Source organism: Vigna angularis, chromosome 11 (genome assembly GCF_016808095.1).
Source record: "Vigna angularis cultivar LongXiaoDou No.4 chromosome 11, ASM1680809v1, whole genome shotgun sequence".
In the NCBI taxonomy this organism is placed as follows: Eukaryota; Viridiplantae; Streptophyta; class Magnoliopsida; order Fabales; family Fabaceae; genus Vigna; species Vigna angularis.
Genome location: NC_068980.1, coordinates 4,128,293 through 4,144,358, shown reverse-complemented (window position 1 = coordinate 4,144,358; position 16,066 = coordinate 4,128,293). Strand labels below are relative to the sequence as shown.

Here is a 16,066-nt window from a genome sequence, read left to right as displayed (position 1 = left end):
AAACCAATGTTAATTTTATTTTACAAAAACAATTTAACTAACCATTGTCACGTCATTTCCTCTTAACTTGCAACGTATATCCAAAAGTGACAGCTTAATCAACATTGGCTTAGATGGACATTACGCAGTCAGCGATTTAAATGCCATAAGCGAAAATGAACAAATTTTACAAAAAAAAGGTCCACTTTGAACACCGAAAAAACTTGAGGACCACTTTGAACAAAACTTACGAATATAGGGACCAAAATAGTTATTAATCCAAACATAAATGATAATTTGAATTTGTTATTTTTTGTGTTCTTTTTCAGAAACGAGAAGGCGATGGAAAACGAAGATTTGCAAGATACATAAGAATTTTGCATCTTGCTACAACAATGAGATTTTCAAATAATTTTATCGTTTTTATGTAATATTCTTGCTTTTTCGCGTGTCCATTGTGATTTTCACGTTGCTTTATTTTCACACACACCACCAATGTATTTTCATATGCACATGTGAGAATCCTAAAGAATACAAGAGAGATTCCTTACTTCAAAATAAGTGTGGTAAATGTGTGTTTATGGTTTGTGGTAAGAATTGTTAAAAAGTGTAGTCAAACTCGACAAGAAAGCTTGGGAATCGATTTCAACTTGGGAAGCTCGGTTTCAAGAATCCATAGCAAAGGTTAATGTATGATTTGTGATGACTTGGGATCGAATATGTGAAAACTTGAAACGAATTGGAAAACTTGAAACCGAATCTGGACAATTTGCAAATGAATCTGGAAAACTTGGAATTGATTATGAAAAATTGGGAACCCGATCTGAAAAAATTAGAATCGATTCCAAAAATGTTTTCTTTTGTTTGGAACCAATTCCAGGGTGTTGAAATCTGTTCTCGTGTGCTCAAAACCGATTACAAAGCTTTGGTTTGTTCTAAAAAATGTGTTGTGTTGTAAGAAGCGTTAGACATGTATAACCAAATATATTTTATTCTTTATTTTTTTCAATTAATACTTTTTTTTTTGTAAAATTTTTATTCTTAAAAACCCCTTAAATATAATTTTATATTTATTTCAATATTAAGGGTAATTTGATAATCTTATTTTTTATTTTATTAATTATTTTTAATGTATCACATAAGTCAAATTTTTCATAAATTTACATAAATTTTACTCTAAAATCACTTCACTATCACACTAGTGCAAAAAAGATTTTTGAAATCACTTAATATGCTTCGATTTAATAATCACGAAGTCTTTCTAAAATAACCAAAACCTATACTGATATATGCTTTGGTTCTTTAAAGAATTGAAGCCTATAGTTGTGCAAATATTTTGAAAAATGTCACAAGTGACATTTTTAAAATTATTTACAAAACTATAGATATTAGTTCTTCCTTTTTGAAAATATTTACACAACTATATGTTTTGATTTTTTAAATAACCGAAGTCTATTTATTTGCTAAGGTTAAAATTATATTCCTACCAAATTTTTTTCATTTGTCTCACTACATCAGTTTTTCAATGCAAGAGTCACTCTGTTTCCTTTATCATCGCAAAAAGTAAATCACACTGCCATTTTCGTAATCATTTCTCCACTTTTCTTCTATTTTTTTTCTCATAATCAACACGAAATGTGTTACTGCATTGTGAGTACGAGCATATTTTTACTTTCAATTTCAAAAATGACTAAAGATTCATTCTTTCGTCTTATATATATTTTTTGTTTTGTAATTCTTTTTCGCTAATGCAAAAATTTTGTAAGCATTGTAAAAGGAGGAAGAGATAGTATAATAGAAAAGAAAAAATTATAGTCATGGTGAGTTAGGATGAAAACTAAAATATTATTACAATGCAAGCATCTTAATGTCAATATTCTTCATTTAGTTTTCGAGACATGGTCGTAACTAAATGCTTTAGCACGTTAACTTCATACCTTTACTTCAACATTATCCGTCGTACATGAAGAAATTTTGTTTAATGATTTGTTTTTCTTCTTCTAAATACAAATTCAAATATCAACAACGACTTATAAGAATTCCTGTCGGTAAGCGTTACTGAAATAAACTTCTATATCAATATATATGTTCAAATTGATAACTATAACACTTTTAACTAGTTCAGCAGCCCCATTATTTGCCACGTTTTTTTATTTATCTTTGGATCATGTTAAGTCATAGGTAAACAAGCTTTCAAATTTCCAAAACATAAATTTTCTATCATTATAAGTGGGGCGTATAGCAGAAATTTCACCATTGTAATGACGGAGAAGTTGCTGGTTTATGGAAAAAACCTTCCATTGTCAGACGCCGACATGCATATGTTGTCAATGATAAGCTATCCAAATTCCTCCTACTTTAAAGTTCTTTGAATTGTGGATATTTAAACTTTTGTTTCTTAAAATATGCATATTTTTCTCAAAAAGAATGTCTGTGATGATTACTTCACGTGGCAAAATAACTTGAAAATAAAATGATTAAATATGCATGCCTCTTCTAGATTCATTGCTGTTTTACTCAGAATAGTCATCACTGAATGATATCATTATTCAGTTAGTGAGGTAAGACCTGTGTTGTGTGCTTGACTTTACATCTCTGTACGTGAGCAAGCCTTCTTTTACTACTAATTATAAATCATATCCCTATCACATCATACTTTAATTATTTAAGAGTTAAATATTAGTGTACTGCAAAATTAAGATTTTCTTTGAGTCAAATTGATTTATTTTATTTTTCAAACTTGTTAAACCATTTTCTAAATTAATTTTTGAATTGAAATGTGTTAAATAATTTATATAACTCATATATTAATATGAAATATCGTATAAAAACAAATTTTAATTTTGTATCAAAATTTAAGAATTAAAAGACATATTATTTTATAAGTTTAATATGATTTAGTTAAATTTAAATTTATTTTTTAATATATATTGTTGTAATTTAGCTTACAGTGAAAATATGTTAAATCTATCTAATCACCCACAAATATTTACTAAAGAAAACTTTAAGACTTATAAGTTTTACATAATTACCATTACTAAATTATATTATTTATGTAATTTATACTGTTTGGATTCTTTATTATTAATAATTTTAATTAATTTCTTTAATTCTTAAATTAGTTTAAGTTTGCTCCTTAATGTCAACTTGCACACGTGATCCTAAATAACAAACGTGATAGAAAAGGGCAAAATGAGAAATTTAATTAGAGATTTTAATATTGATACATTAAAAAAGGTTATATTAAATATAGAACCAGAGTGAGCAAACTATATAAAAGTATTTTTAACATCTATTCCTATTGAATCAACCTAAAAGGTTTGGTCAAATACCTATAAAACAACAACATAAATATAAATTAGTTATTTAAATTATTTTCATACTCGTTGTTCTCTAACTCTAATCATTATACTTTTATAATATTGTGTTAGAAAATATTTATAAATATCGTTTGATATTCAAATCTCTTAAACAGTTTTTGAAGTTCGAAGCCTTCCTTATGTATACAGACTACCTTCAAAATGAGTTGATATGATGAAAAAGAAAAAGGTTTAACTAATAAAAATTTAAGATATTTTATAGGTGTATGGGCTAATCACTTTATGGGCTAAGCGCATCAATCTAGAGTGTTACTCCCTTCACCACCATCAACTACTCCCTGCATCACTCCATACCTAATTTATCCTTGATATAAAACGGATGTCAACATCCATTTCACCATCCCATACCCAATTTTTTAATTAATTATATTCAACGGATGTGATCACATCCGTTTAAGTATTTTTTTTAGTTTTTTAAATATTATATTTTAATTAATTTATAAATTACTTTAATTTTTTATTTTTTTATAATATATTACGAAAATTAATTTTATTTTATTTAATTAAATAATAATTATTAATTTAATTAAATAATATTTATAGATTAATTTAAAATATATAAATTATCCGTTTCATTTATAATATTTATATATTATAATAATTAATTAAATAATAATATATAAATTGAATTAATAATAATTATTTTATTAAATAAAATAAAATTAATTTATATATAATTATATAATAAATTTAAAATAAAATTAAATAATATTTATAAATTAATTTAAAATATATAAATTAATAAACTAAGAAAAAAACTACGAATGACCACTTTAACTAATAATAATATAAAAATATTATAATAATTAATTCAATAATAATATATAAATTAAATTAATAATAATTATTTTACTAAATAAAATAAAACTAATTTATATATAACTATGTAACTAATTTTTTAAAAAATTAAATAATATTTATATATTAATTTAAAATATAATAAATTAATAAACTAAAAAAAACTTACTGACGTGTGACTACATTCATGGTGGCACATCCGATTACTTAATAACATAAAAAGTTTTATAATAACTAATTAAATAATAATATATAAATTAAATTAATAATAATTATTTTATTAATTAAAATAAAACTAATTTATATATAATTATATAATAAATTTTAAAAATAATTAAATAATATTTATATATTAATTTAAAATATAATAAATTAAAAAAAATAAAAAAACTTTATGGATGTGATTAACGGACGTGGTATATCCGTTTACTTAATAATATAAAAAATATTAAATTAATAAACGAAAAACTAAAAAAAAAACTTGAACAGATGTAGTATATCCGTTATTGGATGTGATATATCCATTGAAGTACTTTTTCTTCAACGAATATTACCATCGTTGAAAAAAAAATGTGGAGTGTAAGATATTTTAAAATATGAAGGATAGTTTTAAAATAAAAAAAATGATGGTACTGGGGTAACGTGGGTGGTGTAAGAAGTAACCCTCGTCAATCTAGACTGACCAAAGCGAGCCCGTTCGACGTATTAGGCCACACAAAGGAAGTAACTAGCCAAAGCTTTTGATGTTGAAGTCAGAAAGTATGGGAAAGTTAGTAACAACTAACTATTGTTCTCTTACTCTGCTGATTCAGAAGTTGTAGAAGGGAAATCCTGCAACAATGAGCTTCCATCTCTTAACCAAAGCCAGAAACCGAACAGTGTTTTCGTATCTACTCTCACGTGCATTCTCTCACGGATCCCAACGGTTCGTCAATCGTGAAATCTCACATTGTTCATTCTCTTTTCGCATTGCATAATTACGCTCCTAATTTTCACGGTTCCGATATTGTTAACTGATTCGGACCTGGCAGGCCTTCATTCGGCATCGCGTTCGACATCGACGGTGTCATTTTGCTCGGAAACTCTCCTGTCGGTGGTTCTCCTGGAGCGCTGAGAAAATTATATGGCGCTGATGGTAAAAACCAAAAAAAAAAACACGAAAAACTCTCTGTTTCCGTTTTCGTCATTTCTCATTCACTGTTAGCGACTCATGAATTTGTTGATCCGTTTATGTCCTTAGGTGGATTGAAAATTCCGTATGTTTTCCTCACCAATGGTGAGTTCTTCTTCTAATTTTATTTTATTCAATTTACTATTGCTTATCTGTGTCGTTTGGTTTTAACGGATATTTGATTTTTCCTGATTGCATTTGTGTGGTTCAATTGATGACCGGTCCCACGCTGATAAATTGTTTAAAATGACGCGCCGCTTGTTTTGATGTTAATTTTATGTTTTCGTGTAGGTGGTGGCTTTCCTGAAGCTAAAAGAGCTTTTGAACTAAGTCAGCTGTTGGGTGTGAATGTCTCACCTTCGCAGGTATATTTGAATAGTCTTGTTGTATCCTCTAAAAGCATAATGTAAAAGTAGATGTTTTATGAACATAAGAAATTCTGGATTTAGTAATTAGGAGGATTGGTTATGAGGATTTAGAATTGTTGATTTTTTTGGAAATGTGAAGTAATCTACAGTCTCTGACCGTTCTTTCTCTTCCCTATATAGTGATGTATACGTGTGTGGTCTTTTTTCCTGGTTTGTTTGCTGTATGCATGTGTCACTGAAAAGTCAGAAGTGGTCGCCTTTGCCTTGCCTTGTTGTTGCCCTAAATTCTGTTGAAATAAAAAATGTTTTTCCCTAAACCAAATCTGATTGTTGTACAGGTTTTACAAGGCCATTCACCATTTAAACAACTGGTCAAGAGGTATGACTATTCATCCTCTGTTCAGGTTTCATATGAGTATTACATGCTGAACTGTCTTTTGCGCAAGTACACTCTGAAACCAATAAGGTTGACAGCACCAAGGTGTCCTTGTCTCATAGAATTTTCACGCCACTTACAGATTTGAGAATGATCTCGTTGTGGCTGTGGGGAAAGGGGAACCTGCAGCTGTGATGACGGAATATGGTTTTAGGTAAGGTTTAGGATAACTGGCTTATTTGATAATGATCTGACATAACCCTCAGTGTCTTATCATTATGTTGTTCGTCTTTGTATTCAGGCATGCTCTTTCAATTGATGAATATGCCTCGTGCTTTGAAAACATTGATCCGCTGGCTCCATACAAGAAATGGACTTCCAATCTGGCTACTATGCAGAATTCAAAGTTTAATGAGAGTTTTCCAAGGAATGATGTCCTCTCTAAAAGGGTTCAAGCAGCATTTATAGTTAGTGACCCTGTTGATTGGAGCAGGGATATACAGGTTACAGAGATTTTATCAGTGATCCATATGAACTGTCTTTATTTTATCTTTGCTACATATATAGTGATGTATGAAAGTTACAAAATTATGTGGCTTGTTTACATGAATCTTGCTGTTGGGAAAAGAGCAATAACGTAATGGAACAGTTTATACTGTAAGCATTGAAAAGTTAATGGAAAATTTTGCCACTGCTATTTTTTTTTCTTTATACTGAAGAAAGACTTGTGTATGAAGTTAAACATCACAACACAATTAGTAATTAGTAATAAGTGGATTGGCTCTCTTCCTTAATGGGAAACTAAATGATTTTTGTTACCCACGTGGTGGTTCAGTGATCAAAGCCATTAAATTTAGTGGATGTTCAATAGAGAAAAATGCGTGTTAAACTACATTTAGATTTTAATACACTAGACTAGATATATTGACATGTGGTCATAGTCATTTCTTGGTAAAGTATTCGAGAGTGGTTATTGTTCATGGGCCTTGGGATTTGTCTTCACTTCACAGCTAGATCAAAAGAAATGAAATGAAAAAAAAAGAAGCAAAGAAAAATAAGAGACACCGGATAAGTAAATATATACTTGCATTTTACAAGGATACACAATTAAGAGAAGTATATAACTTAGTTTGACACTCGAGACTTCCCAGCTGCTGTAATCATATTTGAATTATTTTTGACTTATCTTTGTGTTTCTGATAAGTGAGAGCAAATATAGTCAAAATCTCTACTTTGGGTTTTAAGACATTATTAGATTTGTTTTTTATTTGCTTGGATTTGATGGATCGGTGAATGACCAAGGTTTTTCATTCAGGTTCTCTGTGACATCTTAAAAACAGGAGGCCTTCCTGGAAGAAATGTTGGACCACAACCACATATATATTTTGCAAATGATGACCTTGAATACCAGGTTGGTTGATTTATTCTGTTGATTTTTTCAGAAAGGCAGGTTACATGGAGCCCTTTGAAAATTCTATACTACCATACTTACTGACAAGGTCCCACAAAAGGTAGACTAAATTTCCTTCTGAACGTCTGGGCATGGGAGCATTCAGGATTGCATTAGAATCCATCTTCAATAGGTGAGATTGCGTATTATCTAACTGTTAATAGGTCTTCTCTATTTTTGTTCCTTTAAATTGAATACATATGTACATTCATTCAAACACAAGAAGCTATTGTCACATTAGTCTGAGAGGAATCCATGGAAAATGAAAAAAAAAAAAAAACTAAATTAGTTTAGTGGCTTTGCTGCTCTGATTAAATTTATATTTTGGTTCTTAAGAATATCTATACCCATTAATTGTTCCGTGTGCAGGATTCACCCTCATTGCTTGGAGTATACCTGTTTTGGCAAACCACATCCATCAGTATTCAAGAATGCAGAAATTGTGTTACAGAAACTTGTGGCATCACTTTATGATGATTTCTATGATAAAAATCATGATAAGACTTCATCTTTTAAAACACTGTACATGATTGGAGATAATCCTGCAGTTGATATCAGAGGTGCACGACAGGTATGCCTCATGGAGTTGGATTTCACTTGTGGGATAGTTAAAAGTTGTTTGTTGATAAATAATACCATTAATGAAAATGTGGCTTTTCAGACTGGGCATCCTTGGTTTTCTATTCTCACCAGAACTGGAGTTTTCAAGGGGAAGGAAAATCATGACAAATTTTCAGCAGATCTGGTAATTCCCTGTGTTCTTCTCTTGAAAAGTCTCACACATACGTCAACCTTTTTCCTCTTGCACTTTTAAGTTTCTTGGTACTACTGTGGTCATGAATATTTGGAGATGTAATGTAAGATAGGTAAAGGCATTTTTTTACTTGCGCTTGTAGTGCCCACAACAGGAACTTGTGATAGCCTGATCCAAAACTAAAGCAGATTTTCTATGAATTGAGTTATATATACATACAATAAAGAACGGGGATAAACAACATTCTTATTTGTTTTGGGTCTTTAGGTTTTTTTTTCAGATTTTGGAAAAAGGACAGGTTGATGGTTATGAATTACTGGTATGGAGCTATAAGGTTGACAGAGTGGTAAAAATTAGAGAAGAGGGTGAGAGAGGTTGTGTGTTCAACCACTTACTAATATATATGGGAGATATAAGGTTAGTTTGAAGGGTTTGGAAGGGAGGTGGAAGAGGCTGTGGAACTCTCCCCACTAAAAAAAACTACACTTGTCGATAAAAAGAAAAAATGAATTACTGGCGTACCCATGGAGAACATGTTTCTAAAGGAATGTGCTCACGATTGTAATGCAGCTAGGATTGATTGTCCAAACCAAAGTTTGAAATTTGTGGGTAGTCGTGGTGATGAACGGACAATTTAATACAACTTCGCTTTCGCAGGTGGTTGACACTGTCGAAGAAGCTGTGGACTACATACTGGCAAAGGAATGCGCTTCATAGCCCTGTCCGCTTTATATGGCCAAGGCGTTTATTCTTTACAGAAAGGGTTCTAAAAAGATATTTGAAAGTAATAGGTGATTTTGTGATCTCTACATAATGCAACAATTTATGGCCTAATCCTGCTATTCATCATTATATACTTGATCAAATTATTATTTTTCTCATCCGCTCAGGTTTGTTTGCATTAGTAGCTACACTTTCTTGAGCTGATAACTTCTGTCAAGAGTGAATTGGATTTCCCTATTAGCTTTGGTTGGGAGCGTACAAAATTACTAAAAACTGATTCTGGATAAAAAAAAGTTATTACACTTTAAAACAATTAAGTTTATAGTTTTAAAGCAGGTTAAACGTTAAAGAACACGAGGCAGTGACAAAGTAGATGGTAACTAAATACTTGAAATGGTGACATCGGTTGCGAAAAATCTTAAGAATGAGACCGTGCGAATTTGCGACTTAAGATTTATTTGCTTTATAAAGAAAATTAATTTCTTCCATAATTTATATTTTAATGCAAAACTAACAGGCACAAAATACTCGAGTTTTCGGTAGTAACTGCAAGCATCTTACCTTTAAATTGCTAGGGTATGTTTATTTGAGACGGATTAGGTGTATGTTATCTTAAATATTGTGATTAAATTAAGTTTCTCTGATTTATTTCATCATAATATGCGGTTCTACTCTTTTGGAAATTCTTAGAATTTAATGGGAAAGCATTAAAAATGTAAAATACGTTTATACCATCACACCCAATTAAAAGTCACGTTTGTATGATACCTGGTTGATTGAGAATGTAAAAATCTTCACATAACAATGCACCACAAATAAAGTCTATTTTTTATTCCTTGCACTAAAAATCTATTCTGCATGCCTTTGAAGAATAACTCCTTGATATATTGTTTTTTCTCTGAAATTCCAGAATACTTTTTTTATCCAACAGAAATCAGTATAAAAACATCCACACATTTAGAATTTGATAACTTGCTTAGGTTGGCTCCCAAGTTTCCCTAAAGCTTTATCCAATGCTGCGCTGAAATCGTCAAAGGGAGCCAATTCCATTCTGCAAAAAGAGTGAGCATCATATGAATTTGGTATGCCAAATAATGAGACAGCAATGCGAGAACTTTTTAAAAGCAATTTGACCTTACGGAATGAATATAACCCAAACGAAACCCCCCCTGAAACGTAGAGAAGAGAACATACTTGTATTTTAACTTTCCTTCTTGTACAAGACTCAAAAGTCTGTCTATCATTCCTCTGCTCTCTTCAGCTTTATCTGTGCTCAACCACTTCTGTAACCAGAATCCCCTCAAGGAAACATCCTGCCAATGTGGTTCTTAAAAGATCAATATACTACTCTACTAAGAATATAGGCGTTTGAAAGGTTAGACCAAAACTAAGTTATGAAATTAAGGAATCTCAATTCCCTCTGTTCTCGGTCCAACATGAGTAGTTTTTCTTGCTATTTTCCCACTCATTTTCTAATTTGAATAATCAAATATTACGATATAGAGATGGCATTTCAAAACCAAGGGTACAGGCATCTCTAAACTCCTCAAATTTTTATTCTACTATAAAAAATAAAAAACATGGCGAGTTAGTCATCCAAACAGGCACGTGAAGATTCGTTGGCTATATTAAAAATTAATTCATCCAATCATCGAAATGTCTGGGTATCTTCATATCTCTATTTAATTAATTTTTTAGCAAGAGATACAACCCGATACATATTCGCAGCACAAAAGAACAACGACTCTATGATGATGTCTTAAAGTTGTTACCAGAACTTCAATTACATTGAACTTCTAGACAGAATTGCATGCGTAGCACACACCTAAAATTCATTTTTGACTCTTTACTGCTAGGTTTGATCTTGCTTGTGAAAGACAAGGTTTATAAACTAAAAAAATGGACCTATTAGAAGGTTCAATGAACTAACAATTAATCATTAAGCTTAAACCTCCATGGCAAAAGGTTGACATCAGGTAACCTTTCAAGAAACTCATGATAAAGGGCTCAGCACATTCAGACAATATCATCAATATTTCAGGGCGCTGTAGTTATCTTGACTTCTTAACTTGAATCTTGAAACCCTCTTAATCAGATTCACTTCCATGTTCTAAGTGCTGATTAGAGCCCTCTGAGGTATATTACAAGATGTTGGCTGTGTCAGACAATTACAACATACAATTGAAATTTTAACACGATTCAACTCGATAATATTATATATATTATCCTTATTCTTTATTTAGTTTCAATCAGTTGCCAAATATTTTAAATCCCTTTAAGTCTCACATAAAAAAATGTTTTATGTCCTCCCATTAGAAAAAAAAAACATACTTAGGTCCCCTTCAACGTTAAGTCTATCTCCCACATAATAAACTGAAGTAACCAACTACAAGAAGGAGAATTAATGGCTGACCTTAAATATGAAGGATGATGTTGACACAGTGACAGGTTTTTTAGACATTCCACCATATGTGACCATGGTTCCTCCTTGTCTGGAAAGTATGAACTAATCATCATAACAAACGAGAAATATTTAATTCTGAAAATTTTCACCCAATATCTCATGTCATACCTCAAAAACTTGAGTACCAAAGAAGCAGCATTTCCACCAACACAGTTAAATCCCAGTGCAGGTTCAGGTATACCGCCCTGCCATGACAATTTGATGCAAAATAAGTAATCTGAATTCAATATAGATAAATAATGCTTCCAAACAAATTTGTTGTCAGCTTCCTCTGCATCACATAAAAGTAAGTGCAAAACCTCAAATAAGGAAGTTAGAGTACATCCAAACACCCTTCCCAAATGCTTAATCTATGACTATAATTGATCTGAAAAATTGACACGCATATCATAGCAACAAACACAATACGCCTAGGTGTACCAGGAGACTCTTGACATTCTTCACTTCCAATTCGCTCTCAGTGAAAACTTCATCAGCACCCAAATTCTTAAGCATTTCTTTTACTTCATTGACCCCAGGCCTGCAGCAAAAGGATTTGTGATGCAAAGTTAAGATTCTTCACTAATATGCCAGAAGCAAAAATAAGGACATGTTAATCAAATTATATTTAAAAAATGGAAAAGAAAAAAAAAAAAACTGATAATAAACAAACCATAGTTTGAAATAATACTCAAAAGCTAAGCTAATAACAAAGCTAGCAAAGAACCTTCCAATGAGCACCTGTCCCTTATAATATTAATGCTGTGAATGCCACGAGACTTGGCAAGCTGAATGACACACTGGCCAACCATGCTGGTAGCCCCATTTTGCACAATAGCATCTCCTGTTGATATCCAGAAAAAATAAAATTCCAATCCACTAATTAACCACAAATAAAAAAAATATATGAAATTCAGCAAGAAAGGAAAATGTACCAGAGTTCAAAGCAACACAGTGTTCAAGCATGAGAAGTGCAGTCAAGGGATTAATAGTAATTGTAGCTGCATATTCCATAGGCACACCCTTTTGTACCTTGTGCCAAACATTCTCATTCTTCACAATATACGTCTGCCAAGTCCCTGTGCATGCCAAAAATAAATAAATAAGAATTCCAAATAACAATGAAAACCGCAAAGTTCTACGAATTTTGATTTGGATCTTAGAACTTGGACTTGGAAAAATTAAGAGGCACGAGTTGCCCAACTCAGAGATGTTATTTTGCTCATATCACTAGTCAGTGTTGATGTTCAACATATTCCACAACGTGAAAGACCAAAAGACTTGAGCTAGAAGCTTGCAGGATTAGACCATTAAGATAGTATGACAATGGTCCGATACATAGGATAGTCTAATAGGCTCAACTATACTAACATAAGCTCTATGCCATTTCAAATTTTGAGATTTGAACTTAACGCAGTCTTAAATGCTAGCCAAGAGGCCATAATTGCTTTCACTAGAAAATTACTTTGACAAGCTAATTTCCCATTTCATTTTTATTTTTCTGTCTGTTTTTCTTAAACGATTTATGGAAAAGTTCGTCCTTTTGATCATATTAAGGTCAAAAATTAAAGGGAAAGAAATGAAAGAGAGGTACCGAAAGAGGGTGGAGAGGGAATAACCCAGTCTCCGGGAGAAAGTGAGGTGACAGATGAGCCCACTGAGAGAACTTCTCCAACGCCTTCGTGTCCACCCACTGCCGGTGGGTTTGGCCGCACCGGATAAACGCCCTGTATTCTATTGATATCGGAGGGGTTGATAGGAGCAGCTAGCATCTTCACACACACCTCTTTTTCTTTCACTTCAACGGCCGGAACCTCCACCAACTTGGTCACCGTGTCCGGAGGCCCGTGCACATCGTACACGATCGCCTTCGAAGGCGGCGACATGGCCGCGGAGGAATATGCTCGTGTGATTAATATTTGGCCGCAGCCACCGTGAGCTAACCTCCTCGACGTGTAGTTGAACAAACGCGGCGCGTGCATTACCAACTGTCGCAACATTGCGGTTTCACTCCGTCTCAATCTTTCTCGCTCCGGTCACTCGTTTGCTAAACGACATCGTTTGGAGAAACGGGGAGCTGCTGTGTAGTCACTGAAAACGCTGGGCCGAGACTGCATAGTTGTTTCGTAGTAGGCCTCATACTTTTACTTTCTTCACCCGACAATTTCTTCGCGCATCCTCAAATTTTCAAAATAACAATTTTCCAAAACAAGATTTCTGGAATTTCTGAAGCAATCGGAAAGAAATTTCTCTGGAATAAAATTTTCAGGATACAATTTTCGGAATAAACATATCAAAGATTCAGATACATTCATGCAGCCAATATACTCCTATCAAAATTAAGAATGATACGATTAATACAAAACAATCAAGGAAAAAAACCAAAGCAATCATATAAACTGATATTCGGTGCGAAATTCCGCACAAATATAACACTCAACATCATTCTTTTTCAAACTGACTCGATTAACGACATCATTCTGTCACTTATCGACTTAAAATTAAGATGATTCTAAACCTTCTCTGAAAAGTGACATTTAGTGGTATCCTGCCATTGTTTAAAGCCAGATCATTAGCAAAAATCGTTGCTCAACCGTGTAGAGTAAAATTGTTTCCAAATTTGCACAATCAAGTAACACTCAACACCACACCACCCGATCTCACTTAGGACCGTATAAAAAAACAACCACTTCAAATTTGGGAAACCACGTTCAGATGATTAAATTGGTATTTTTAATTTAATGATCGGTTCAAAAACAGTTTTTAATGTCAGGGTGAATATCAACTTGCTCAAATGATAAGATCCTCATTTCCCTCAATCACCACAATCTAAACACAAACTCATTTAGTTCAATCAATCAAACATAACATACAATTCAACACAAATAACACTCACAATATTTATACTAATTTCAACCAACAATTATCCAATTCACTCACACTAAAAGATCTATTTTTCCTTACTTGACAAATGACCAAATAACTCTACTAATCTTAAAACAACTTCACAATTACATGAGACTTTATCTACTCTTACAAAACATGATAATGACATATAGTTAGAACTAATAATGAGTAAAGAGTCTTATTGAACACTCAAGCCTCCTGTACAAGTTAGAATAACTCACATGCACCTAAAAACTTACAGACAAAAGAAAAAAAAAGTAGAAACTAACATAGTTTTTTTGTAAAAAACTGATTGAATAAAGTCGAAAATCTCACCTTAAAGATTCTTCAGACCATTTTTAATATTCAAATAGATATACAAGATGTTAAAATCTTTAGAGAAAAAAAATTAAAAACTCTAGAGAACAAAAGTTTAAAAAGATGACATGATTTTATATAATGAAATTTTTATAAAAATTGTATTTATACTTAAAATTTTTAATATTAAAATAACCTACTCTTATTTTAAAACACATTATCACATTTAAAACAAAAGTTATATGTTTATTTCTTATTTCATTATAAAAATTGAAGTTTAAATAAATATTTCCTCTCTTTATATTTTTTTCTTTTTGGAATGATTAAAGTTTAGTTTTGTTAAGTAATTTTATTTCTGCTAGTGCTTTAAAAATATATCTCTTTCTTTTCATGTATAAGTGTTTAAAGGAGGTGCTATCAGTAGGTTTGAGTTTTGGAAACAGATTCGGATTGTTAAGAGCGATTCTCAATGATTCATTGGATAAAACGGGTTTCAATTCAATGCTTTTACATGTTGGTAATATATCCTTGTGATAGTGATAAACATGAAACTAATATTTAATAACAATATTTTTTTTTTAAATATTAATTGATTTACATTCATATATACTGTGTCAATACGCTTACGATATTATTTGCAGTTTTTATTCATATGCGAGGCATATATTCTCCAATCTCCGACTCAATACATTAGCAACGGTGGAGTTAAAACGTTTAGTGGAAAAGAAAAGGAGAAAGGAGATAGTTTTTGTGTTGTAAATTATCATTGTTTTGCATTGTGTATTATTTTTATGTTTTTCAAACGGCTATAATCAATAAGATGCTTCCATATTAATAATAACAATCGAAAACACATCCAAAGCACACGTGCTTATTTTTATTTTTATGTCTGTTATTTTTTATAATAAAAAATAATAAGTTTAATATTATTGTTATTATTATATTATAAAATTAAATATAAATTTATAATTTTATTCTAAGTAATTTTTATTTATTTTATAGATAAAGTCTTAATTAAAAAATGGTTAAGTTAAAAAAATAGTCAAATTAAATAACAGTTAAATATAAATAAATGATCATTTAAAATATAATATTAATAAAATAATTATTTTAATTTTAAAATAAATTATTTAAATAGTAAAATTAAAAACAAATAAGAATTCTTTATACATAGATATACATAATAATAATAATAATAATAATAATAATAATAATAATAATAGTATTGTTATTATTATTATGAGATCACATTTTTCCAATAAAAAATGTTACATCTATTAGAAAGATAGGTTTTACGTTTATAAATAATTATATTTAAAAATCATAATAAATACAAGGAGAATGTCTATAAATAATTTATTTGATAGTTAAAAGTAGATTGAGATGAAAATAGTTAGAAGTTGGGAAGTTGTAAGGGCGA

General features: G+C 31.0%; 2 protein-coding genes across 2 annotated transcripts; one reads left to right on the top strand and one right to left on the bottom strand.

Moving 5' to 3' along the window:
- Positions 1-4,889: 4,889 nt before the first annotated feature.
- Positions 4,890-9,157, top strand: LOC108333261 (uncharacterized protein YKR070W). Its single transcript, XM_017568656.2, has 12 exons — positions 4,890-5,082; positions 5,189-5,292; positions 5,398-5,433; positions 5,620-5,693; positions 6,035-6,075; positions 6,215-6,286; positions 6,374-6,575; positions 7,388-7,483; positions 7,588-7,655; positions 7,892-8,093; positions 8,184-8,267; positions 8,934-9,157. Exons 1-12 carry the CDS (start codon positions 4,997-4,999, stop codon positions 8,991-8,993), a joined length of 1,125 nt encoding a protein of 374 aa, XP_017424145.1. The 5' UTR covers positions 4,890-4,996; the 3' UTR covers positions 8,994-9,157.
- Positions 9,158-9,804: 647 nt separating this feature from the next.
- LOC108333117 (enoyl-[acyl-carrier-protein] reductase, mitochondrial) lies at positions 9,805-13,571 on the bottom strand. Its single transcript, XM_017568455.2, has 8 exons — positions 13,037-13,571; positions 12,378-12,521; positions 12,184-12,286; positions 11,884-11,983; positions 11,572-11,648; positions 11,413-11,491; positions 10,194-10,312; positions 9,805-10,050 (listed from the first exon to the last, which is right to left on the bottom strand). The coding sequence occupies exons 1-8, from the start codon at positions 13,440-13,442 to the stop codon at positions 9,957-9,959; spliced, it is 1,122 nt and encodes a 373-aa protein (XP_017423944.1). The 5' UTR covers positions 13,443-13,571; the 3' UTR covers positions 9,805-9,956.
- Positions 13,572-16,066: the final 2,495 nt, after the last annotated feature.